Source organism: Vigna angularis, chromosome 5 (genome assembly GCF_016808095.1).
Source record: "Vigna angularis cultivar LongXiaoDou No.4 chromosome 5, ASM1680809v1, whole genome shotgun sequence".
NCBI classification, from domain to species: domain Eukaryota; kingdom Viridiplantae; phylum Streptophyta; class Magnoliopsida; order Fabales; family Fabaceae; genus Vigna; species Vigna angularis.
Genome location: NC_068974.1, coordinates 37439697 through 37463601, shown reverse-complemented (window position 1 = coordinate 37463601; position 23905 = coordinate 37439697). Strand labels below are relative to the sequence as shown.

The window sequence follows — 23905 nt, the reverse complement described above, 5'->3', positions numbered from 1 at the left end:
TCACATAATTGATAAAATGTTTAAATTCAAATATTTTTAAATTTTCAAAATTAATTAACTTTTAAAGTTTGCATATTAACGTTAAACCTGATGGAAAATTTAAAGACTTCAATATATATTTATCTTCCTTATATTATGTAAATGTGAATAAGATATTAAAACATAATAATGTAAATATTGTTATTTTTTATATTTCGAACGTAATATTAATATATTGTTTGATGATGAATGTTTAACCAATCTTATTAGAATAAATTTTAGTCATAATCTTCGTTATATTATTTAAATGTGAATAAGATATTAAAATATAATAATATAAATATTGTTACTTTTGCATATTTATTGTTTGATGATAGGTGATTAACTAATGTTAGAATAAATTCTAACATAATTTTAATCATAATTTTAATATGTTAAGAAGTGAATTTTAAATTTAATTTAAATTTATAAAATTAGTTTATAATATGAATATATATTCTGAATTGATATTATTTTTAGTTTTATAAAATAAGGTTCGTATTTATTTGTATATTTAAAATTAATATTATTTTAGTTGATGTAACACTTTCAATTATAACAAATGATAGAATTTAATTTACTTTTGACTATGACTTGGTGTTTAGTTTACTATTTTGTTCACGTTCGCCCTCAAAGAGGATTTAGGATAAAGAAAGTGAATGTTTTTTTATTAGATGTTTGTTAGACGAACCGAGAAAGATTGGTCTTCTCCATCAGTTTTATTATGTAGTTGTCTGAAACTAAACCAAAACGATAAAAAAAACAACTAAACCAAAACCAAGACCAGAAAAAGGATATGCATAAACCTAAGTCCGTTTAAATTGATGAAGCTAAGGTTAAAGACTTTTTTTAATTTTCAAATTATCATGTGCTAAAACTAGTATTTTAATTTTTTTTCTAGTACTTTAATACTAAATATTTAATAAATATGTTATTTTTATCATACGAATTTAACTCTTAAATTAATATTGCTTACAAATAATTATCTTAAAATACTGATATTTAATATTAACAAAATAGACAGAGTGACCATGAAAACTAAATTAATATATTTATTAAATATTGAGTAAATAAGGTCAAAATAAAAAACTTATTTCATTTACCCTTGAACAGTGGATTAAAGTTTTTGTACAGTAGATTATGATAGACTTTGTCTCTTACGGTGAAAAGGAAAAATAAAATAAAGCAAAAGAAAGACATGAATAGCAATAATTCTTATTTGATTAGAACAAATGACTTTTAAAACAGAAACATCTTTATTTTCAACTTTTTCATTTTCTTTATGTCATCAAACAAATTATTAATTAGTCATTCGTGATATCACATGTTATTCACACTAGCGAAGGAAAATCGCCTCAATTTTATTTATTGGTAATTATTTTTAAAATGTAAATAATTTATGATAACGAAGGGCAAACTAGACAGATGTAATAAACTTATTTAGACTAAGTTTGACGTCTTTAATGAAAATTAAGAAACAAACGGAAAGTATGTTTGTTTGTTAGCAATTCTAACTTTGCAAGGTATCCATCCAAATACATCTCTCAACAGCTATTAGGACGAGGCTTTGAGAAACACAAACAGATCAGAATTTACGTCTTTTTCAATTCACCCACACACCAACCCTTAAAACTTCATACAATGCATTCTCTCATCTCCCTCTCCTTGTGCTTATGGATGTATTATTTTCCGTGGATAAGATCTTGAGAATAACAGATACCGAAGGACCCCACTTCCTCCATTAAAATAACAATTTTTATTTTATATTCATCACTTCAAAATACCAAAAATAAACATGAAATCTGGATTCTTCCCATATTTCTATATAATCTGGATTCATTCTGTCGTGTTCAACCAAACAGAGAAGAATCCTTGTTTTGAGGACTTGGGTCTGATCTCCGTGCTCGGATAGATCCTCCGCTTCTCTCCTCGGCGTTCGTGCCTGGCACCGATTCTGGGTGTTAGCCAAAAAGCTTTCTTTCCTTTGCTCCATTACAAATTTCCTTTCTTTTTCCTTTGGTGAGTGCCTTGTGGTGTGGTGGTTGGTGTTAAATAATGCGTTTCCGGTTTTGGTGATGTATTCGCACCAATGCGTGGTTCCTGCTAGTGATACTTTTGTCGTGTTTCTCTGTCGTCTTTTGCCGGCTATTCTGTCTAATTCTATAGAAAGGAGATTAATTTCCTTTGTGATTTTTGTGTGTGATCCGTTTCTTCCTCTTTGTTTCACTGTACGTGTGTGGTTAAACACTTAGAATTTATTGTTTTACTTCGGCAAATTGGTGGATTGTCTTGTTGTGGTATAATTCACTGTTAAAAAAAATGGGTATCAACGGAATTATAGAAAGAGACACTGTTTTCTGCTGATTTAGCCTCCAAATTTGTACATACTAGAGGAGTTTATTGATTTATCTCCTTCACTCCCTCTTATCCTCTCTTTTTTGGTTATTCTTTCTTCAGGTTCGAACCTTTACATTCGCTTTATTGTTCTCTCTTTCTTCGATTCATCTACTATATCGATTTCTGAATCCATTTCTTTTTTACGGTTACCTTATCTGATTGGGTGGGATGCTGTCATCTTCTTTATCTTTCTCAACTGGGTTGTGTCTTGTGTTAAGTGGAACTGTGCTTGTTTGATTTTAGTATTAGTTTGCTTTTAATCTTTATTATCGGTTTATTATTTCTTATGCTTTGTTTCATTCAGAAATCTAGATGTCTCATAAGGTTAATGGGGTTGGTTCTTTATTTTTAGATTTAATTCCCCTTCCCTTTGTCATACTGATGTATAAATGATTGTCTTTTTTGTGCTCCTATTGTCCAGATTTTCTTCTGTGAATGAAGCTGAACTGAATTCACTTCGTTGCTGGCGTCTGTGCTTCATGTGGATTAGTGTTGACACAAGTTATTGTCCCAATGGAAATTAAGAATTTGAGTGAGGAGGAGAATTAGACTGTCTGGCTATGGAGAATTCTTCTAAGGCGAACGGAAATGGATCAACTGAGGATGGATACTCTATTGCGAGGCACTCTTATCAACCCTCCTTGAAGGGGTCATTACCTTGGCTGGACATAAAGGTATTCTATGTAAGAGTGTGCAAGTGTGAGCTTGATGATTCCACTCCTGGGTTTCTTACATTGAACCATGTTCCTTTGAATCCCGACACTCTTCTTGAAGTTAATGGTGTTCGAACTAGCATATATTCTGATGGGATGTCAACACTTCTCAAAAGAGACAGGGTAGATAGAAAATCTGAAGAAGTGACTTTTGTAAGCACCGATAGCATAAGGATGAGTGGGAGTGTGAAGTTTGAAGTGTTTGATAGAGATGTTCTGCTGCTCTCTGGTGTCTTGGAATTATGGAATACCAATGGTGTTGTTAGGGAAAGTTATAATGGACAAAGGTGGAGCATGAACTGTGAGTCATACATAATTCCAGGCACTAGCTTCTTTAAGGGAAAACAATTGCCATCACCAGACTCAAATCTCCCATCAATTGAGGTCTACATTACAGGCTCCTTCTTGGGTACTCCAATTATCTTAACAAAATCCTTGCAGCTTTCTCAGAAAAAGCATGCAAAGAAGGGGGTGTTGGATGTAATTCCAGAGCATGAGGCCAGTGAAAATGGGAAGGATCATTCTTCTACACTTGCTTTTGAGGTAAGTAGTGTCTGTGCAGTTATATATTAGCGATCTTCTTATATTTTCATCTTTTTGTCTGCCATTTCATAAGTTAACTGATGTATGTATGACTTTGCTTTTACTGCCTTAATTCACCTGTGTTGAGTCATTTTAAAGTAGGATGGTTTAACACAGCATTTATATCTGATGGATTTCAGAACCTGAAAATAACCTATGATCTGCTTTCATCGTATTACTTTGCTTCCTAAAATTATTTTGTTCACTTATGTATTGTTTTTTTATGGCTAGCTGTCAAGAAAAGGACACCATTCATGTCTAGTTCTTCATTTAAATTTGGTCCCCGCTGTAACAAATGCAATTAGCTAATCAGCATTACATAATGAGTGTTGAATTTTCTCCCGTGAATATGTGGAAATTTGATAACCAAGATTGTAATTTGAAGAAGATCCTTTTTCTTTTTCATAAATTAAAGACCATCCATCTTAACATTTTTACATGTCAATCATGCAGGCTCCAGATTACCTTTGCGACAAATATGAAGATGAAGATTATAACAGCCTCTACTCAAGAACAACATATGCTGATGGTGAAGATGGAGAGCTTTCTTGGTTCAATGCTGGTGTTAGGGTCGGTGTTGGTATTGGACTTAGTGTTTGTCTTGGCATTGGCATTGGAGTTGGCCTTCTTGTTAAAACCTACCAAGGCACCACTAGCCACTTTAGAAGACGGTTGTTCTGATTGGTGTTTTATTTTTAAAGCTTAAAATTCTCTGCTTTTTGTCCATCTCCCTCTTAATCCATAGACAGCTAACCTTATTTTTGTCCATATCCCTCTTGGTCCAGAGGCAAGAGGCTAAATATCTTGTCCTACTGAGTGGAGTTTTTATTTTTTATTTTTTTCTTTGGAGTTGTTGTATGTAAAATAGTTCATTTTTAGTGCCATAATGTATCAGTTATATGATGACATAAAGTAAAGCAGGAAAAAGTTTTCCAATATTGTATCTATTTATGAAGGTGGTGAACTCATGAGGAAGTGATATCACCATTTGACTTAGGGGAGAATTATTTTAATTTTGATTTTCCTAATGACAGTAATAATCCTCCTTCAACAGAGTAATGAGAAATTGCAGAGGAAGGTTGCATTCCATGGGAGAGAGGTGACATGAGGATCCATACTCTTCAAAAATGGGAAAAAAATATGTGTTTATACATAGATGTATTTTCTTTCATGACAATTCTGTCTGATATTCATTTATTTTGGTTCTTCAAATCAGTAAAGTTATTATATTGAAATTTAATTTAAAATAAAAGATAGAATGATATGTGGAATGAGATAAGTTTAAGACAGGTGAAGTAAAAGAGAACTTTACAGGTCTGCCTAGGTGGATGGTTGTGCAAAGTTTGTTCATGGAATTATTGTGACCTTCCTCCTTCCTGGTCCAAATTAATAGCGTACCTTATAATTTAAAGGTAGTGAGGTTCTGTATGTGCTTGAGGTTCACGCATAATAGTGACCAATCTTCATGCAGTAGGCATGCATGTTGATTGGCTATGCAGATCAAACATTCAACCTTATCTCCCAACTGTCAACTAATTTTTTGCTGAGTTTCAAAACTTGTGTTTTTGAAAACAAGTAGATATTTTGTATGAAGCAAATAGAATACATTTCATTAAAAAAGTACAAGTTGTATCAAGATTGACATATCACAAATGGAATAGAAACCATCAATGCAATAGTATAAACATGTGACCCCTCTCCAATTACATATGTTAAATTACTGCATAGCAGCAATAGAAACATAATTACTGCTACACTCCTCTGTTGTCTGTGTATGTAAACCTGCATCTGAAATTTGAAAACATCAGTCCCTGCCTAAATAAACTCTAACAACAACTCCCAAACATAAAGGCCTAGACCAGGATTAAGATTCCAAACCAGAAAAAAATGTAATGAAAGGTTTTACTCTTCATTCTCATCCAAGAAAAAGCCATATAGCTAATGTGATGTATCAAATCTCCTCACAAAAAGTCTACATTCCTAAACATAATTTCATTTAGCTAGTTTCATATGACAGATGGTTTTTGAATGTATGTATTTGTCCATAACCGAATATCAAAATTGAATGAAACTTAAGTTGGAAACATTCAGTATCCTGTCTATAATTATGTGTGAAGGTATTTATATATTTAAATATATCTTGTAAAGCAAGATCAGTAAGGTTTTTTTCATTCAAGTCCAATTTTGATATCCAAATATATCATATTTCATGTATTTGTCTTAAGATCGGAGCTTATTATTCCAGATGGACCATTATTCAGTGCATGGTTCAATATTTTAACCTCTTTTACTCTTATTCTCCATAGTTCCTTAGACAACAAATATCTTTCTAACTCATGCATGTCACCTTCCTCTCTTCTCCTCTGTGTCCCAATAACAATCTAGTTTGAATACTTTAAATCATCCTAGCTATTCCACTTGGAGCCTTATAAACTGATAGGAAGAAAACAAGTAAAGAAGTTAAGATAGAGTTGATAAATCAACTCTACCTGTTAAGGATAACTACTTATATTTCCGTAGAGTTAATTTCTTTTCAAACTTCCTTATAATAGGACTCCATGAATCCAATTTTGTGGGACTTGTCTTTATAGGAATTCCCAAATACAAAAACCGTCCAAAAATAAACTTGCAATCTAATCATGAGGTTAATGCTACAACTTTTGAGTCTTCCACTGCAATTGTTTCACATCTACTTTTAAAAAAATTAACTTTAAGATTCAAACTAATTCAAAGTTCCTCAAGATACCCTTGATAGTTTAATTTATACCAATCTCTCTAATTTCAGCCCTTCTGACATACTTCCTCGTAAGTCAAGTTAGACCTACAATGGTGAGAAGAAGATGTAACTAAATAAAGGGTCTTAAGAATGCTTTGGCAGACGCACAATTAAAAGAATTAGATGTTATGTTAATTACTCTTTTAATTGAGAATGATATCATCAGCTGTATGAATCAGTGTTGTTAATTTATAAATAAAATATGACAAATCCAATAAACTAATCTGACACATTATTTCTGTTACTTAAATTCAAATGATTAAATACTTCAAATTTTTATGATGATTTATTTTTATTTGTAAATTACAAATCTTATCTTATCTTATAAGTCGATTGAATTACTTTTAATTTCTTAACACGATTAAACATATCTTTTACAAGTCGATTGAATTACTTTTAAAGGTAATTTCTTAACACGATTAAACATATCTTTTTCGTGTAGCGGTCCGTTTCTTCAAATCCTTCAGAAAGTATTAATCATACCCCTCGAGAGACTATTCCTATTGTGACTTTTGTTCCAGATGACTCTGACAATTGGATCGAACAAATAGGAAGAAAAACAATATATGTTTGTTTCTGGTAAAAAATAAAACCCCTACTTTCCCTAATTTTAAGAATAATTTAAAAGGTGATTATTTTTTTACACATTTCTTCATTATGTCATTTAAATGTGAATAAGATATTAAAAGATAATAATATAAATATAAATATTGTTATTTCTTTGTAACAAATGGTACAACTTAATTTACTTTTGACTATTAATATGATTGAGTGTTAGTTTACCATTTTGTTCACATTCGCCCCCAAAACGGATTTAGGATAAAGAGAGTGAATCAGGTAAGAATTTCAAAGTCAAATTCAAATTAAAAAACATTCATATTCCATATTAAGTTGGTATATTCGACATATTTTAATTGAGTTTTAAATGGGGGGATAGTTTTATTTGCAACGAGTTATAGCAATACAGGTATATTGATTTTGGTGAAAAAAAGTCTCGAGCATCGTTTCATCCCCGGAAAATACATGCAACTTCAGAACTAAACTCATGTTTTCCAAGAAAGCCATTAGTCACTAGCACCAGGAAATTGTCTATGTAATTTGGCTGTGGTTTGTCCTAAAAAGACAAGACAGTTTACTTTGGAATTTGGATTTATATGTACAATGTTGGTGTTAAAGTTTAAGTTTCTGAACATAGTATTTACATATATGCACAATATTTGACAGCATGCGAAGCAAGTACTTATTGATCAAAGAGAGAATCTGGTTTGAGGGGTCGGGCTGCACGGCGGAACCAGGTGTTGAATGCAGTGACCAAATGAGGACAATCTTCAACGTTTCGGGTTGAAAAGCTGAGGCACCGCTGCAGCAATTCTTGAGCATCGGACATGGGCAATGTGGAGATGATACGTAAGAATGTTTCTTCCAGTTCCAGATACAACGATTTGTTGCTCGGTGAAATTGGGGAAACATTATCTTTGCATACCACTAAAACGGGTAGCCAGTCTTCTACCAGCTTCCTTCTCACCTTAACATACCAAAAAAGTAAGCGTCAATATGCAGCAATCAATTAGAACATCTAATATTGACATATCAAACAATAATATCTGTGAAGAAGGTATGCAATGTGATTAAAATCAATCTCAAATGGAGGGAGACTCATACTTATTGCCAGTGAAATCTTCTAATCAAAATAACAAAGGTGCTGCAGCACTTGGACAAACTTAATTACAGTTCTTTGAGTACTTTCCATACACAATAAAGGCTGACATTTAAGGTCAACACTATGATCATGGTAAAACTCAAACTTTGGTGAAAAAACACCACCAAAAATACGTAAAGAAATACATCCCAGGTTTGTACAGGATAATTTTAAAGCCTTCAAACGTGCCAGAGTGCATTAAAAAGAGAATAATAAAACAGTGAATATTTGACTATTTTGCATTAATTTGCTATTAAGTTATATTATATGCTCCAGCAAAATGTTCATAATAAAAATTAAAGCTTAAAATGGTCCATTTAAAAAGCCAGTCTAACAGGCCAAAAATGAACTACCTATTATTACCATTCAATCTAGTTTTACACATCTGGCATTGCAATTAGCAAGTTCGATGATCAAATGCTTCAACCCTCAAGGGGTACTAAATCCCTTTAGAGCAACTCAGCAGCAGCACATTTTGGGGGGCTCCAATACAATACTTTTTTTCCGATTAAAAAAAGAAATTCTATAGCCAGCATTTCCTACCCAAATATGAGAACTTAGCATCAAATATGCTTTTGGAAGGGAGCGGAGTAAATGAATTCCACATACCAGGTACGAACATAATGTTTCCAATCCCACATTCTCCTCAACTCACGAATTCAACCTTTAAATTTCAAAAAAGACAAACAGCACAACATAACAATTTGAAATAACAAAAGTTGAATTGCCCTTATTTCTGCACCTAAGCAATCAGATTCCACACACCACAACATCAACAATTGTTCACCAAAGGCCAGAGTATGTTTGAGTAAACAGTGTAATCAAAGAATAATAAACTCATGAACAAAGGAAAGTGAACACTAAACCTACCTGTCTAGAAGCGAGAATAGTGCCAGCAGAAACAGCATTGGCGAGCCTGCAGGTACATCTAAGAATAACAGCAGGAAGGCCAGGCACAATGTTCCTCCAAGAATCATCACGAAACGCCCTCTGCAAATCAGCGGTGAAACACGCTTGCTCGCTCCATTCCCTCACAGCCACATCCGCAACCCTAAGCTCAATCATTCTTTCCACAAGCCACAGAAGATGCTTCCCATTCGTCGAAGCCTTGTGCAGATTCAGCTTCTGAATGGCCTCCGTTTCGTTGTGATCCCCTCTGAACACTGGACTCGAATAATCCTCCAACGACTCCTTCACCGTCTTCAAGCTTCTAGCGAACGCCTTCTCCAACACTCTCTTCGCCGTCTCCCTCGACGACAAATCCCTCAGTATCTTCCCTACAAATGCCTTCACGAACGCCGTGTTGCCGTAACTGTTCATCGCCGACGAAACCAGACCCTCGAGCATCGCTTCGCACGAGTCCTCTCTCGACGGCGAAACCCTAGCCACGAGCTCCTTCGACTCTTCCTCGCTCAGGAACGGGATTAATCTCACCACTCGCTTCTCTTCCTCCTCCGTCCATGGCACCGCCTCCAGGAAATCCACGCACCAACGCACACACTCCTCGAACAGAAGCTCCAGCGCCACCGGCAACAGATCTAGCGCCGTTGAAGCGCTATCCACCACGGCAGCGAAGTCGTTAGTGTAGAGAAGCTCCAGGACGGTGAGATGAGATTGGATCGAGCCAGTAGCGGGGGGAACACCGAGGTTGAGGAGGAAGCGGTCGCCGTCGGTTGAGGTTGCGTGATCTGATGCTTGGACGTGGCCAATCCACCGGTCGGATAGGAGAGCAGAGAAATATTTGGAGCGACGGAGGATGTCGGAGTGGAGGTAAACGTGGAAGTCGGAATTGGAAACAGAATCAGAGGTGGCGGTGGCGGTGGGGGAGGACTGAAGTGGAGAGGGAGAATCCATGAAGAGGCGGAGGAAGACGTCAGCAGTGACAGCGTCGTTGAAATGGAAAGCTTCATCTGTGGAGGAAGTGGAACGGTCGTCCGCCATGGGCGAGGGACGGTCATCAGCCATGGAAGAGGGACGGTGTTGTTGGGAGATTTCGGTTAGGGTTACGTCTGAGACGGAGGAGATGGTGCCGACAGTGGAGGAGGAACGGCGGGCGGCGGTTCGTTGCCGCTTTTTAGGGATTCCGGCGCTGGGAATCATCGGAATGGATTAGAACGAAATGGAGGAAAATACTTTTTTAGAGTTTTTCTTTTTTTAGTGTATTGAGGGAAAAGGAAGGTAATGAATGGATCACGATTGTGCTGGAGAGTGGGGACGGAGGTGAGAAAGAACCCTTTCTGTCCATTTTTTTTTTTATCATTTTAAAAAAAAATGAAATATATTTTCTTTTTCTTTATTAAGAGAGAGTGGATATGTTTTACTTTACTTTTCTTTCTTTTTTTAATAATAACCAGATGAATTTAGTAATTTTTTGATATAATCTTAGATTTTTTATGTACAACATAATTAATTGTCCAGAAATACTACAAGTAATTTCTAAAACACACAAAATGAGTAGGTAATGATAAAATTGTAAATATGCAGAAATTATAAATATTAATTTTTATTATTAATAAAAAATAAAAAAACACCTGTCTAGGATCACCTAGTGAATTCTATTAATCAAAACAATCTTATCCAAAACCATCAGCAGTTAGACGGTATCTCTCATCTCATGAGTTGTTTTCTTTTCTAAGAAATAAAAGAAATGAAACAACCACATGCCGCCACGTCTCAAATCAAGACAAGTATGCTGGGTCCCTTGCTCCTTCTGCTTTTTTTTTTTTTTTATATTAAAAAAAAGGTACCAGGTGCTTCAAGTAATGCAGGTTTACAAATTAAGACAATGGGTTCGGATAGCATTATAGCCTTTCTTCTAACATGGATTCCGCTACCCTTACCCAATGGGCTTAAAAGATCAAACCAGGCTTCTTGGCTGAACACACAACCTCAAACACTCTATACTCAAGACAGTATTACTAATTACACCGATCTGAATTACTCAACGTACCCCCTTTTCATATATTGAGGAGCTACATATTGCTATAGTTTAAGCAAAACAAATATTTTGTGTATCGTACGTACCCAGTGGAGGCTGAACGGTTAACATTCAGCATCGTTCTGTCCATCCACTCAGGTCAAAGATCGGACCGCAATTGAGTCAGCGCTTAAGCTATTGTTGGACCAAGAGTCCAGCAGATGATAAAATAATCAAAGAATATCTAATTAAAGATATTAATAAAACAGGTTATAAACAACCAACCGGATTTTCAGGTAATCTGTTTATATCTTATTTTGTTTATATTTTATTGGGCTTATATCATCTCAAGATCCATGAGGTAAATTATAAATACAAAGCCAAGGCCGAAAGTCAGGTACGTTTTCACTTACGCATTATTCACTCTCCCCTACTCTCCAAATATTCAAACAGTGTTAATCAAGCACTGATTGTCTCATTAAGAGTAAATACTCTTCAACCACATGCCTAACTGGAGCGTCGGAGTGCCTTTTGCAGGTACAACCTTCCTCGTCAAGAAGAAGACCGATCGGTCGATGCCAATACCGATCGGCCAATAGCAGGAGTTTTGGAAGCGAGCGAGCGGTTCACCACGTCAGCAGGTCAGTCTCTCGGTCCCATACTTTTATACCGAAACATTTTGTATGAATGATTTATTGATATGATATTCTAGGAAAAAAATTATTAATGTTTATGGTATTCGTTCTTTTTCATCAAGTTTACCAAAAATACCAAATGAAAATTAAAACTATGAAATTTAGCAATAAAACGTATTATTTTGAAAGAAATTATAGTAAAAAAGTATGTGTATTTTTAGTCATGGTATTTTAAATGTCTTTTATTTTCCTTCATTATCACTCTTATTTGTTGTTCAGACATAACACTCTTTTGCAAAACAAGCAATATTTGCATAATCGATATCATGAACAAGAACGGACATAGTGTATTATCAGGATTGAGAATACGAATTTAGGAACCCAACATTGATAGTATATATAAAAAAAGTTTTGATAATACTTGGAAGTGATTACTTCTCATGTATTCAAATCTTTCAACAATATACAACAAAAGATCTCGATAAACCTCCACACACATGCAACAAGACCAAACCTTTGTAATGTTGGATTAAGGATGTGATTAACACGTTAAAATACCATTTTAGCAACAAATCATGATTAAGTAATGATTTCACATTTGTTAAAATGAGGAAAGGGTATAGGTCTATCATCACCATTATAAATATGAGTAGTTGGGTAAGAGATGAGTAGTGTTAGATTGTTTTGTATGTTTGGAATGAGTCATTGATCCGTGTTTAATGTGACTAGTTGGTTGTTTTGGCCATTTAGAGTTAGTGTTAAACTGTTTTGTATGGTTGGAATGATGTAAATTTTGCAGAAATTTTGTTTAGCAAAATTACATAGATTCACTCGACGAGCATATACTTGCTAAGCAAAGTAAAAAAAAAATTACTGACTTGGTGGTTACCATGTGAGCAAAATCTTGTTAGGTGAGACCAAAATCAAAGAGTTCACTGACTTGATTGTTGTTGGGCGAGAATATACTTGTTCAGCGACTTTTGGGAGAGTTTAAGTCTGTAAGTTTCAATGGTTTTCTCACTGAGCAAGTATACTTAGTTGTTGAGCGAGCAAATCTGGTGGCTAAGATAAAGGGCTTTAACTGAGCGAGTAGACCTAATGGCTAAGCGAAAATATCAGAATTTTAACAAATTTTTCATATACCTCTTATGATGTGTTTTGTATGTGATTATGTGAATGTTAAAAACAATGATTGATTTATAATATGATTGTGAGCATGTATGGTGGTTATTCATGTGATATGGTGATGATGACAAGTATGTTATTGATTATGTGCATAGTATCAATGTTTGACGTAATTTCATGAACCTCGTGGTGAGATTCTATGGTGACGTGTAGTAGTGTGTTGTATTAATGTATGAACTCAGTCTTGAAAGTTATTCTGATAATCACTTCATCTCAAGTAAAAAAGAAGAGTTATATGGTGAGGAGTAGTAGGAGGTCATAGTCTATGGTTTGATTATTTGACTATAGATGATAGATGGATTAACTTTGTATAATAGGTTAGGTGGAGAGAGTGTTCAACCATTACAAGTGCAAAACTTGTCATATTTTTACATCAATATACATATTCGAATGATCAAGTCTATATGTTATAATCTGTCTAAATTATTGTTTAAATTGAAAATAAAATTATCATGTATACTCTTAATTATTTAATTGTGTGATTGCTTTTTTATAAGAGTTAGTTTATCTTTCTGCTTGTGTTTGTTTGATATTTTCTTTTTTGCAATAATTGCTTAATTGTTGAAATGAAATGAGAGGATGAAATTTTAATTGAACTTGAATTGGCTAATAGAGAAAATCGTGTTTAGGAAGTTATATAGAGACTATAGCTAGTTTTAATTCTTTATGAATAATTTTCATAGTTTAAATACTTTTTAGTTGTAGAGGCTCTTGTATATAATTTTTGTGTTATGGTTATACTGAAACGAATGTGATGCTCTTATGTTTTACTTTAAGTGAACAGATCTTGTTTATTAATATGTAAAATTCCATAAGAATATAAAAACTATTAAAAATAAAATGTTAAAAGAAAAGTTCATAATTTTTAAATATAAAACGAGTTCTAAATCACGTCTATCCTCGACCAGAAATCCGTGATATTATTTTAATATAACTATCACTATTAATATTTTTCTAAAACACGGAAAGATATGAAAATATATATTTTACGCCATTTTATTAAAAGTTGATCATGATTTTATAAATTATTCAATTCCATAGTTTTTTTTATAACTATTATAATTAAATTTAGTTGAATTTGACCGTTAGCTTAAAAAGGTAAATCTAACCAACTTATGTGAGTTATTTAAAAAAGTTCACTTAATCAGAACTATTTTTATATCCATTGTCTAAGATATCATCATTTCATATATAGAAAATATTACATAGGTATTTTAAAAATAGTTCTTCCATTTTAGTATAAATTTTAGTGACAAAAAAACAAAATGTTCCATTCTATCTTGTTTTAACCTTAAAAACAAGTATGAAAGAGTTGGCAAACCAATTTTTTAAAGTTATATATATATATATATATATATATATATATATATATATATATATATATATATATATAAACATTTAATTTTATAATTTTTTTTAGATTTAATTGATTAAATAATAAATTAATATAATAATGTTGTAAAAAATTGTTATAGTATTTATTACTTTATTATCTAATCAATTAAATCTAAAACAAATTGTAAAATTAAATGTTTATATATATATATATATATATATATATATTTAAAAATAAAAAATCAATTGTAATTAATTATAAAATAAAATAAAAATGACGAATAGATAAACTGGTCAGTGTTCCAAACCTCTTGCAAAACTAGTTCATTTTGTAACTACTAAAAACATATCACTATATATGTGTATTTTTTTAAAAATAGTAAAATTATAATTATAAAAGTATATAAATAATTTTTACAATTTTATTATATACAAAATTTATTTATTTTATGGTATTTTTGTTATTGTAGAAATTTATTTTAATTTAAAATGGTTATATTTAAAAAAACAGTTTAAAGATAAAATTGTAAGATGATTAATTTAATTAAAAAAATACTCGTTAAAAGATAAAATTGCGAAAACATATATACAAGAAAGGGATAAATCTCTTAATATATTGGGGATGAATAATAATAATTTTATATTATTTACGAATCAAAATAACTAATATTTTAAAAATCAAAACCAAAATGTTTTATTTTATAGAATTAAACGATTAATTTAAAAAATAGAATAATTTATAAAAATTATACATAAGGAAATAAACACATTCTTTGAACTATAACCATATTTAATTTTTTTTTATCTTTAAATATACTTTAAAAAATCCCACTTTGTACTCGTATATTGTGGATATAACCTACTTAATAGAAAATTCCATAATCAACTCTAGCAATGCGAAAATATTCATCAAATCAATAACACTGTAATCATAATACCACAATAAAAACTAGTATATAATTCACTAAACTAAACACATTTTTAAAAAAGAAAAAAAAAATCAGTCTAGAGAGTAAACTTTATATAAAGTATTTGTTGTAAAAAGTCAATTGTTTTATACCAAATTGTACCATTCTGATAGTGTGGGATAATGAAACATTTAAAGATCGATCTAAAGTTTATACACTCAGAAATTATATTTAAACCTGTATTATAAGTGCTTTTGATTTAATTAATATATTCTATAGTATAAGAAATATTTTAACAAAAGAAATAAAAATCATCTTTGTATTTCGTTATTATTTATTTTAGTTGAAATATTTTTTTATTATTTGGAGAAAAGGGGATTTTTAACTCTTTTATTTATAAATAAAATATTAATGGTCAAGAGAAAAAACTATTTTAAGTTTAGTGATTATTACTTGGAGTCAAAATAGTTCATTATATTTTTTGTTTTTTTTAAGGCTTACAGTTTTTATTGGAACAACGGATATATTTATAATTTTCAATTGAATTTATGTGCATCTAAAGATTCAACAGTTGCATGTAAAACCAATCTAAAATACAAACTAAATAAAATAAACTTTTCATTCTTTTTCTTTTTTCCTGTGAGAATCCTTTATCCTCTGTTTTGGAGATTTTTCTACGATTTTGAAATGTCCATTTTAAATTGTGTTTTATATATATATATATATATATATATATATATATATATATATATATATATATATATATATATATATATATTATCTTTTGAAATTATCTGTTGTGCTATGACTATGGTATAATTATTAGTTAAAAATTAGTTGTGCTATGACTAATTAGTTATTGAGATATTTGCAAGATTTTGTGTCCCGACAAACACAGAAGAAAAGGATTGGATGTAGCATGATAAGGAGGTTTCAATCTCCCTGAGATTACAAGTATTACTGTTTCTTATTATCTAACTTAGTTGTTAAGAAAAAAAAAAGATAATGATATATATTTTAACATGATTTACGTGTTATTCTGTTATTAGTCTAAAATTATTTCATAATTAATAAAAATAATCATAAATATTAATATAAACCAACCATAAAATGACACGTAAATGATGTTAAAATGTTGTAATGTATCATTATCAAGAAAAATGAAACAGATGTACAAGGAATTGAGAAACCTTGCTCCTTTGAATAATTTACCTTGTCGGTAGTTTAGTAGTTAGGATTAGATTTCTTTACATTCTTTTTTTCCAATCAAGAGATGCATAGTTTTTATTGATATTTCATTCCATGTGATAAACTTCCGAAATAGGTAATATTCTACTTATAAGGCTGATCATCATTAAAATATATTAGGATAAAATTATCGTGCTAGTGTAATTTACATCAAAATTATCGAAACAGACAAAATTTTAATTTTTTATGCATATGAGTAAGTTGTATTTGTATGATTATCTAAACACGATTTCAGAATCTTCAAAGTCAAGTTGTATTATTAGACTAACACGATTCCTATATGAATGAAAAAAATTGTACGGATCAAATACGATTTTGATTAACCTTAATTTTTTTTATTTTTTATTTTATCGAAATTGTGTAGGGTGGGCATGGTATATTTTGACTTGAAGTCAAACTCCGTCAACATAACTTTATTTTTCAAAAATATATAATTAGGATTAAGTTTAACATAATTATTATGTTCATACAAAATTAACGTAAATCTAACACAACTTAATTTAAGGAGTTTAAAATAATATTTACACTATATTACTTATACAAACACATAATATTATAATTTTTTTTTTCATTAAAGTAATTTTATTATAGATTATGGATCAGTTTAATAAAAGAAATAGGTTAAGATAATTTTTTCAATCTAGTAACCTGACACAACCTATCATGTTCAGTTTACTAGTATGAAAAAACTTGTCCGACCTAGTCTGACGGACCAATCTCGCAAGTCAGTCTACCAGCCCAACTGATGTTTGATATAACTCAACTGAGGTTTGTTACAATTCGACCTAGATTTGATATAACTTGGCCTAGGTTTGATACAACTTGGTTGATATCTGATACAACTCACTCAAGATTTAATATAACTTGGTATAAGTTTGTTACAATTCAGCCAACGTCTGATACAACCTGACCATAGTCTCATATAGGTCGACCGAAGTTTGATACAACTCGATCGAGTTATGATATAACTCGACTAAAATCTACAATAATTTAAAAGATAATCTCATAATCAACCCAAAGCTTGTCATCTATAATTTTCATATAAAAAGTCAAAAATAAAAAACAAATAAATCAATTTCATCCATTTTCAATAAACCAGATTAAGTTTAAACGAATTGTGGTTTTGTCCCACCCTAAGTATAATACATTTCTCATAATAGTCATATTTTAAAAATTACAAATAAACTCCTTTCTCATAGACATATATTTCAAAATTTATAAATAAACTCTTGCAAATATCATTTTATGAGATTTCACTCAGAATACTCCTTAATTAATTTATCTTTGTCACTAAATTCCCTTTACCCTGAACAACTTCTTCATAAGAAAACTTTTAAAGAATAAACAATCTTAAACTAAACATGTGCTCATTGTCACCACATAAATTTTGGTCAACTCCTCTTGAAATTTACTCGACGCATTGGGCAGTGTTTGGGTGGTCACTGATTGTATTGTTTCAATAGTCAAAATGACAATGATTTTGAGCACAACAATTTGGCACAGTGCACCGAAGCGCGAAATCATTACACTTGCCATGTGTAGAAAAACATTCAAATCTAATAATGTTAATTATAACGATAACAATAACATATCTGATCGGTGATTTTTATTTCTGTTAAATAAAATATTCAGTCCCCAATTGTGAAAAGTATTCCAAGTCAAAAGTTGAATAAATTATTCCAATAAAGTGCCTAAAAGAATTCAAATTAGTCCGTTGTATCGATAATATAATTTCCCGTTTTACCTTTTCAATTAAAATTCAAACGGGCAACGTTTTACACAGGGTTTGTTGGATCCAATCTAACCATATATAAACTTTGAAGAGTGAGATATAAGTAATAATCGCGGTTAATGTGTTGCTTTGTAAAGATTAAAACATGTGATGTCTCACGAGTTTCGGATATTACTTAGCAGTTATTTTTGTACAACTACTTTAAATACGTAGTTTTATGACATTGACACGTATAATTTTGTACGCTGTCGTTATATATGACTTTCGTGAACAAGTTAATAAAAACTGATAAAACGTTGGCAGTTGCAGTGATTCTGACAAACGTCATATTCCGAAACTAAAATCTTACAGCTTTAGTTAAGAAATGGGGAAAATCCAAAAGCAGGGGTAGAGTAAGTGGAGAAGCATAAATGCTGGTGAAATTAATTGTGAAGCAAGAGAATATTGCATTCATCAGCAAATGGTTTGGTGGTGGTTAGGTTACGTTTGATAATCACGTTCACGTGGAATCACCATCCACTCGTTTTGACATATATAATGGAAGTGATTATGCTCCAAGAGAGTCCTTCGTTAAGCTACAATTCAAAGTCCCACATATTAAAACAAGGAATAGATTAAAATATCATATTAAATCGCGTTTGTGATAAGAAGATGGAATGGAGCATAGTAGAAAAATGATGCAATAATGAAGCCTCCTAATTACCCAACAGACCCCACCGTCGAACAGTGTTTACTCGAGAGGGTATTTTCAACGCTTTTTTGGATTTCATTCTTTGGTGGTGAGAGTGAGAGTGAGAGTAACTTAGGAAGAGGATCCAGCACAGAGCAAATGGCATTCTCGTAATCATGACCCCACTCTCTTCCCAGAAAACAACAACCCAACACCTCTTTCGTTTCTTACTTTCGTTTCTGTCTGTTTTTCCCATTTGTATCCGTTGAAACCCCACCTCCACTCTTCTCAACGCCAACACCACGCCCTATTCCCTTACCCTTTTCAATGCTTATTATAACTTTTTCTTCCCATTTTCAACCATGTCATCGTAGAGCTTTACCCACGCAGCTCTCGTAACAAATAACAACCTTTAACCTTCTCCTCCCACGTTAAGGAAAAGTAAGTAAGTAACACCGATGACTGAGGCCGCCACAACCACGGGTGTCAGCTTGAAGCTTCTCGTCTTGGTGGCTGTTTTGGTCGTCTTCGCGGTGGTGATTCTGGTTCTCGTCTTCTTCCTGTGCTTGCGGGGCGGCCGGAGCTGGAAGCGGCGGAAGTTGGCGGCGAAACACAGCTCCGGGAGCATCCCTCTGGTGTCGAAGGAGATCATGGTGGTTAAGACCTCGGATCTCACCCCTGCGACGACGAGCGAGATTGGTGACGTGGAGGGTGATCCGAAGAAGGAGGCGGGCATGAAGGTCGAGATTGAAGCGGTGACAGCAGTGATGAAGAGCGAAGTTTCCGGTGGTGGGGCCCACCGCAGCGAGTTGTCGGTGGAGGATCCGAACATAGGGTGGGGTCGGTGGTACAGCATGAAGGAAGTGGAACTCGCCACGCGCGGTTTCGCAGAAGGGAATGTTATTGGGGAAGGTGGGTACGGTGTTGTGTACAGAGGAATTCTGCACGATGCTTCCGTCGTTGCTGTCAAAAATCTTCTCAACAACAAGTATGTCACACACCCACATGTCTAAACTCCGAACTTTATTTTTTATACCTTAATTTTACTTCTCTGTGTCCTTTTTTATGCTTATTCTGCTGCATGTTACTCTATTTTTAGTCTTTCCTTACTCAATTTTTTACAGTCCTCTGTTTCTTTCAACTGAACCTAAAAAATTCTTTCTCTTTAACTTTCTGCCTATTCTGTGTCTATGAAATGGCTTCCACTTTCTTTTGTAACCCAAACTTAATTCTAGTGGATACGTATAGTGCATGACTGCATGTTTGGATAGATATCACTGACGTGATTTTGGAATTCCAATACACATTCTCCAAGTTCAAGACGAAACGAAAAAGAAGAATCTGTTACTTTGAAAATGAGTATACTTTTGACCTTCCTCAACTCCCATTCCAAACGTCCAAACACGGTCTTAGCCTGGGAAATGTGCAGTCTGTTTGCTTTGAATTGTCCTCAGAAAAGTGAAGCGAGTTTGGTGGCTGATTGTTTTGCTTTTGAGAAACAATTGTTTACTTTTTTTATTTTTCGCGTTGTTTGAGAGAGTTAAAATATTGTTTACCAGTAACAATTGTTTACCATTACTAGTACCATGATTACTCATCATTTAAGCGTTCTTAACCTATAATAATAGTCACTTGCCTCTCTTCTACTTGGTTTTTTATTTCTAGTGTTATTTTTGGTTGGGTAATAATGTTAGTATGTTACTTTTCTCTTTACTTTTACTTTTTGCTTTATTATCATGTTGTCTGTATATAATTTCTGTTTTACTTTTTTTGAAATACTAGCTTAATCCCCCCAAACTTTAGTTTATTATAGTAATTTTGCAAGTTTATTAATATGGGAAGAATAATTACCTTCTATGTGTTTTGGGGTTTCTAAAAGCAGATTCAAAGATAACTATCAATTGATGACGGTAACTTATATTTATGGTAAAAATGTTTTAAAGTTAATCACTGTCACCTAAAAATTGAAGTTGTCTTTACCAAAATTCTTGAAACTTCCATCATAAATTAAGAAACAACAATGTGAGAAGGGCTTGTTTCATGATTTCAACTTTAATTTTGTAAAAGATTCAAGTACACTCGTATGTTTTATACTTGCACAATCTTAATGTTGTGCATATAAAAATCTTAAGTTTACTGAAACAATTCGTGTGTTGTTGTATCCTAATTAGGGGTCAAGCAGAGAAGGAGTTTAAGGTAGAGGTTGAAGCTATTGGGAAAGTAAGGCATAAGAATTTGGTTCGTTTGGTGGGATATTGCGCTGAAGGTGCTCGAAGGTATTGCTCTGTTTACATGGCTGCTATTCTTTTGATTCAGTGTCATTCAGACCATAGAAGTTCAGAATTCCTATGAATTTTCTTCAGTAACAATTTTACTATCATTCAGGATGCTTGTTTATGAGTATGTTGACAACGGAAACTTAGAACAGTGGCTGCATGGTGATGTAGGACCAGTTAGCCCCTTGACATGGGAGATTCGAATGAGAATTGCTATTGGGACAGCAAAAGGGTGTGTTTAATGTGCTGAAACTCTTTCTGACTAATGCTATCATGCTCTTTAGTTTTATCCTTGATTATGCTATCTTAAACATTCCATCACAACAGTTAAAGTTTCTGCATTTGAAACAGGCTAGCCTATTTGCATGAAGGCTTAGAACCCAAAGTTGTGCACCGGGATATAAAATCCAGTAACATTCTGTTGGATAAAAACTGGAATGCCAAAGTATCAGATTTTGGACTTGCCAAACTCTTAGGATCTGAGAAAACCCATGTGACGACGCGTGTAATGGGAACATTCGGGTGATTTTTTCTTACTGGACAATCTGAGTTGTTTTTCAACTTCCATAAATGGTAATCATCTTATGATTTGTTACTACTAATTTTCTGCAGATATGTTGCACCTGAGTATGCAAGCTCAGGTATGCTTAATGAGCGCAGTGATGTGTATAGCTTTGGAGTTCTACTCATGGAGATAATCACAGGAAGAAGCCCCATTGATTATTCAAGACCACCTGGAGAGGTGCTTCTGGGTTTTGTTCATGTTTTCATCAATATATTACGGACATGTTTGGAGGAAACTTCTCCATAAGCAAAAATTAACTTTAACATGAATTAAAATCATATTTTAAGCTAACAAGAAATCATTTTTACAAGTTAGTCCATGCATAAGTTCATTTTAATCCATAGTTATTTCATTTTTCTATCTTAGAAGTGACTGTGAAGACTTAACATAGTTTTTGTAAATGTGCTTCAGATGAATCTAGTAGATTGGTTCAAGGCAATGGTAGCAAGCCGTCGCAGTGAGGAGCTAGTTGATCCGTTGGTTGAGATTCCACCCTCTCCAAGATCTTTGAAACGAGTTTTACTGATTTGTCTGCGGTGTATAGACTTGGATGTCGTTAAACGACCAAAGATGGGTCAAATTGTTCATATGCTTGAGACAGATGATTTCCCCTTTCGTTCTGTAAGCACCACACTCAGCCACTCTTTCTCAGTTTTTCATCTTCCTTATATCACTAACTTTAACTTGTTGAATAGGAGCTACGCACAGTTAGAGAGAAAGATCCTTTGCCTTCTCACGCTGATGTTTCCATTAAAGTTCCTTATCCACCACCAAAGCATGCAGAAACCGTAGAAAAATCAAGATGGAGATGATTTTTTGTATTGTTGGTCAAGCAACTCATTTGCATTCAGATTTCATGATGTTATGAACAAGTTATATGAATCGCTGTGCATATCTTATACGGTTTAGTTATTTTCTTCGGGTTTCAGCCATGCATTTTGTTGTATTGCATTATTGTAAATACGAACTTCACAATCTGTCAATTTTGTTTGTCTGCTTGTGGACACATTCAAGAACCTTGGAGCACGTTTTCAAGAACCTTGAAGCATTGTTTAATCTGATTTTAGGCATAAAACCACTCGTTTGGTCATTAACGTTACTTCCCATTTAAACATTCAGCCTGAATCCAATTTTCTCACAGCACCGTAAAATAAAAATGTTAACTTGCAATTATTTATGATACTTCCGACGCTATCGACAATGATGGCTCTGCTGCTGCCATGTTTGATATGAAACCGAATCTACGAATCAGATATTTTCCTTAACTTCCACGACGGTCCTACGTACTGCAAGCACGATTCACCGCAAGTTGCTCTTGCAAGTAAAAAAATGGTGTTTCTGATTCATACCAATTATTACCCCTGCATGATGCATGAGTTGTCGGGGCAGGTATTGATCTTCTTTCAGTACTGAACATCATATGCATAATTAGCATAACGCCACCAAAGAGTTGGTACACTTTCGTTAGCTTGTGTTTTGTTCGCATGTTCCTCATACACGCTTCATTGCCTAGATGAGAGAATTGACAGATGCTACCTATATTTGTGCCTCTGATTCAGGAATTACAACACAGGCCCAATTTGTATTCAACACTTCATTGACAACTTTAAACTTCTTCAAAACTCAAGTTGAAGTAAATAAATCAGGCCATCATTAGCCTCTTGTTTTCAACAAGAAAATCATTCACAGTTATTATTAGGATAATAATTCATGTCAGGAAAGTTCAAACATTCTTTATGTTTGTAGTGTTCTTTGAAATTTCCGAACACAATATCAAAACATATATTCATATTTTTAAATATTATTTTAATTTCATGGATATTAACATTATCTGTTAAAAATGTTTACTTGCATGATTTTGTTTTCTTCCAAAAATAATTTATTTTTACATCGAATGCTAAAACTTGTTTTCTTAGAAGTTATTTTTTAATAATTTATTAAATGATCAAATAATTAGAAATTATGAAAAGATAAAATTAAAAAAATATATATAGAAAAAAAAATAATACTATAAATATGAGCTATTCTTTAGTAATAGACATATTGAAAACACGTTAGAAAAAAAACTTTTATTGACCATTAAAATGTGTCTAAGGACACATCAGAAAAAATAATTATTTTTAGAAATATGTGGATCAATTTGGTTTATAATATAATTTAGATTTTTGACTTAATTGATATTTAAAGATTGATATGTAAATTTTAAATTTGAGAAACTAACAATGTTATTTAAGAACTAAAATAATACT

The 23905-nt window shown here is 32.6% G+C and overlaps 3 protein-coding genes across 4 annotated transcripts; 2 read left to right on the top strand and 1 right to left on the bottom strand.

The window, feature by feature from the left end:
• The first annotated feature begins 1665 nt into the window (after window positions 1–1665).
• On the top strand, window positions 1666–4646 carry LOC108340222 (uncharacterized protein At1g01500). Of its 2 annotated transcripts, none has more exons than XM_017577438.2 (3): window positions 1666–2037; window positions 2837–3671; window positions 4164–4646. In XM_017577438.2, the coding sequence occupies exons 2-3, from the start codon at window positions 2976–2978 to the stop codon at window positions 4389–4391; spliced, it is 924 nt and encodes a 307-aa protein (XP_017432927.1). In that variant the 5' UTR covers window positions 1666–2037; window positions 2837–2975; the 3' UTR covers window positions 4392–4646. The 2 variants fall into 2 exon arrangements, with proteins under 2 accessions (XP_017432927.1, XP_017432928.1); XM_017577439.2 differs by lacking the exon at window positions 1666–2037 and adding an exon at window positions 2062–2475.
• A 2948-nt stretch (window positions 4647–7594) lies between these two features.
• On the bottom strand, window positions 7595–10443 carry LOC108340326 (BTB/POZ domain-containing protein At3g05675). Its single transcript, XM_017577620.2, has 2 exons — window positions 9056–10443; window positions 7595–8011 (listed from the first exon to the last, which is right to left on the bottom strand). The coding sequence occupies exons 1-2, from the start codon at window positions 10283–10285 to the stop codon at window positions 7727–7729; spliced, it is 1515 nt and encodes a 504-aa protein (XP_017433109.1). The 5' UTR covers window positions 10286–10443; the 3' UTR covers window positions 7595–7726.
• An 8395-nt stretch (window positions 10444–18838) lies between these two features.
• Window positions 18839–22750, top strand: LOC108340327 (probable receptor-like serine/threonine-protein kinase At4g34500). The gene is made up of 7 exons (XM_017577621.2): window positions 18839–19803; window positions 20987–21091; window positions 21201–21323; window positions 21443–21613; window positions 21704–21833; window positions 22068–22277; window positions 22352–22750. Exons 1-7 carry the CDS (start codon window positions 19274–19276, stop codon window positions 22466–22468), a joined length of 1386 nt encoding a protein of 461 aa, XP_017433110.1. The 5' UTR covers window positions 18839–19273; the 3' UTR covers window positions 22469–22750.
• Window positions 22751–23905: the final 1155 nt, after the last annotated feature.

Bases quoted from the DNA above. Each gene is read 5' to 3' on its own strand.
- LOC108340222 (XM_017577438.2), top strand. From the start codon at position 2,976: ATGGAGAATTCTTCTAAGGCGAACGGAAATGGATCAACTGAGGATGGA. The intron at 3,672-4,163 runs GTAAGTAGTGTC...TCAATCATGCAG, and splicing joins CTTCTACACTTGCTTTTGAG to GCTCCAGATTACCTTTGCGA.
- LOC108340326 (XM_017577620.2), bottom strand. From the start codon at position 10,285: ATGATTCCCAGCGCCGGAATCCCTAAAAAGCGGCAACGAACCGCCGCC. The intron at 8,012-9,055 runs GTAGGTTTAGTG...TGGTATGTTAAG, and splicing joins CTATTCTCGCTTCTAGACAG to GTGAGAAGGAAGCTGGTAGA.
- LOC108340327 (XM_017577621.2), top strand. From the start codon at position 19,274: ATGACTGAGGCCGCCACAACCACGGGTGTCAGCTTGAAGCTTCTCGTC. The intron at 21,614-21,703 runs GTGATTTTTTCT...AATTTTCTGCAG, and splicing joins CGTGTAATGGGAACATTCGG to ATATGTTGCACCTGAGTATG. The intron at 21,834-22,067 runs GTGCTTCTGGGT...AATGTGCTTCAG, and splicing joins ATTCAAGACCACCTGGAGAG to ATGAATCTAGTAGATTGGTT.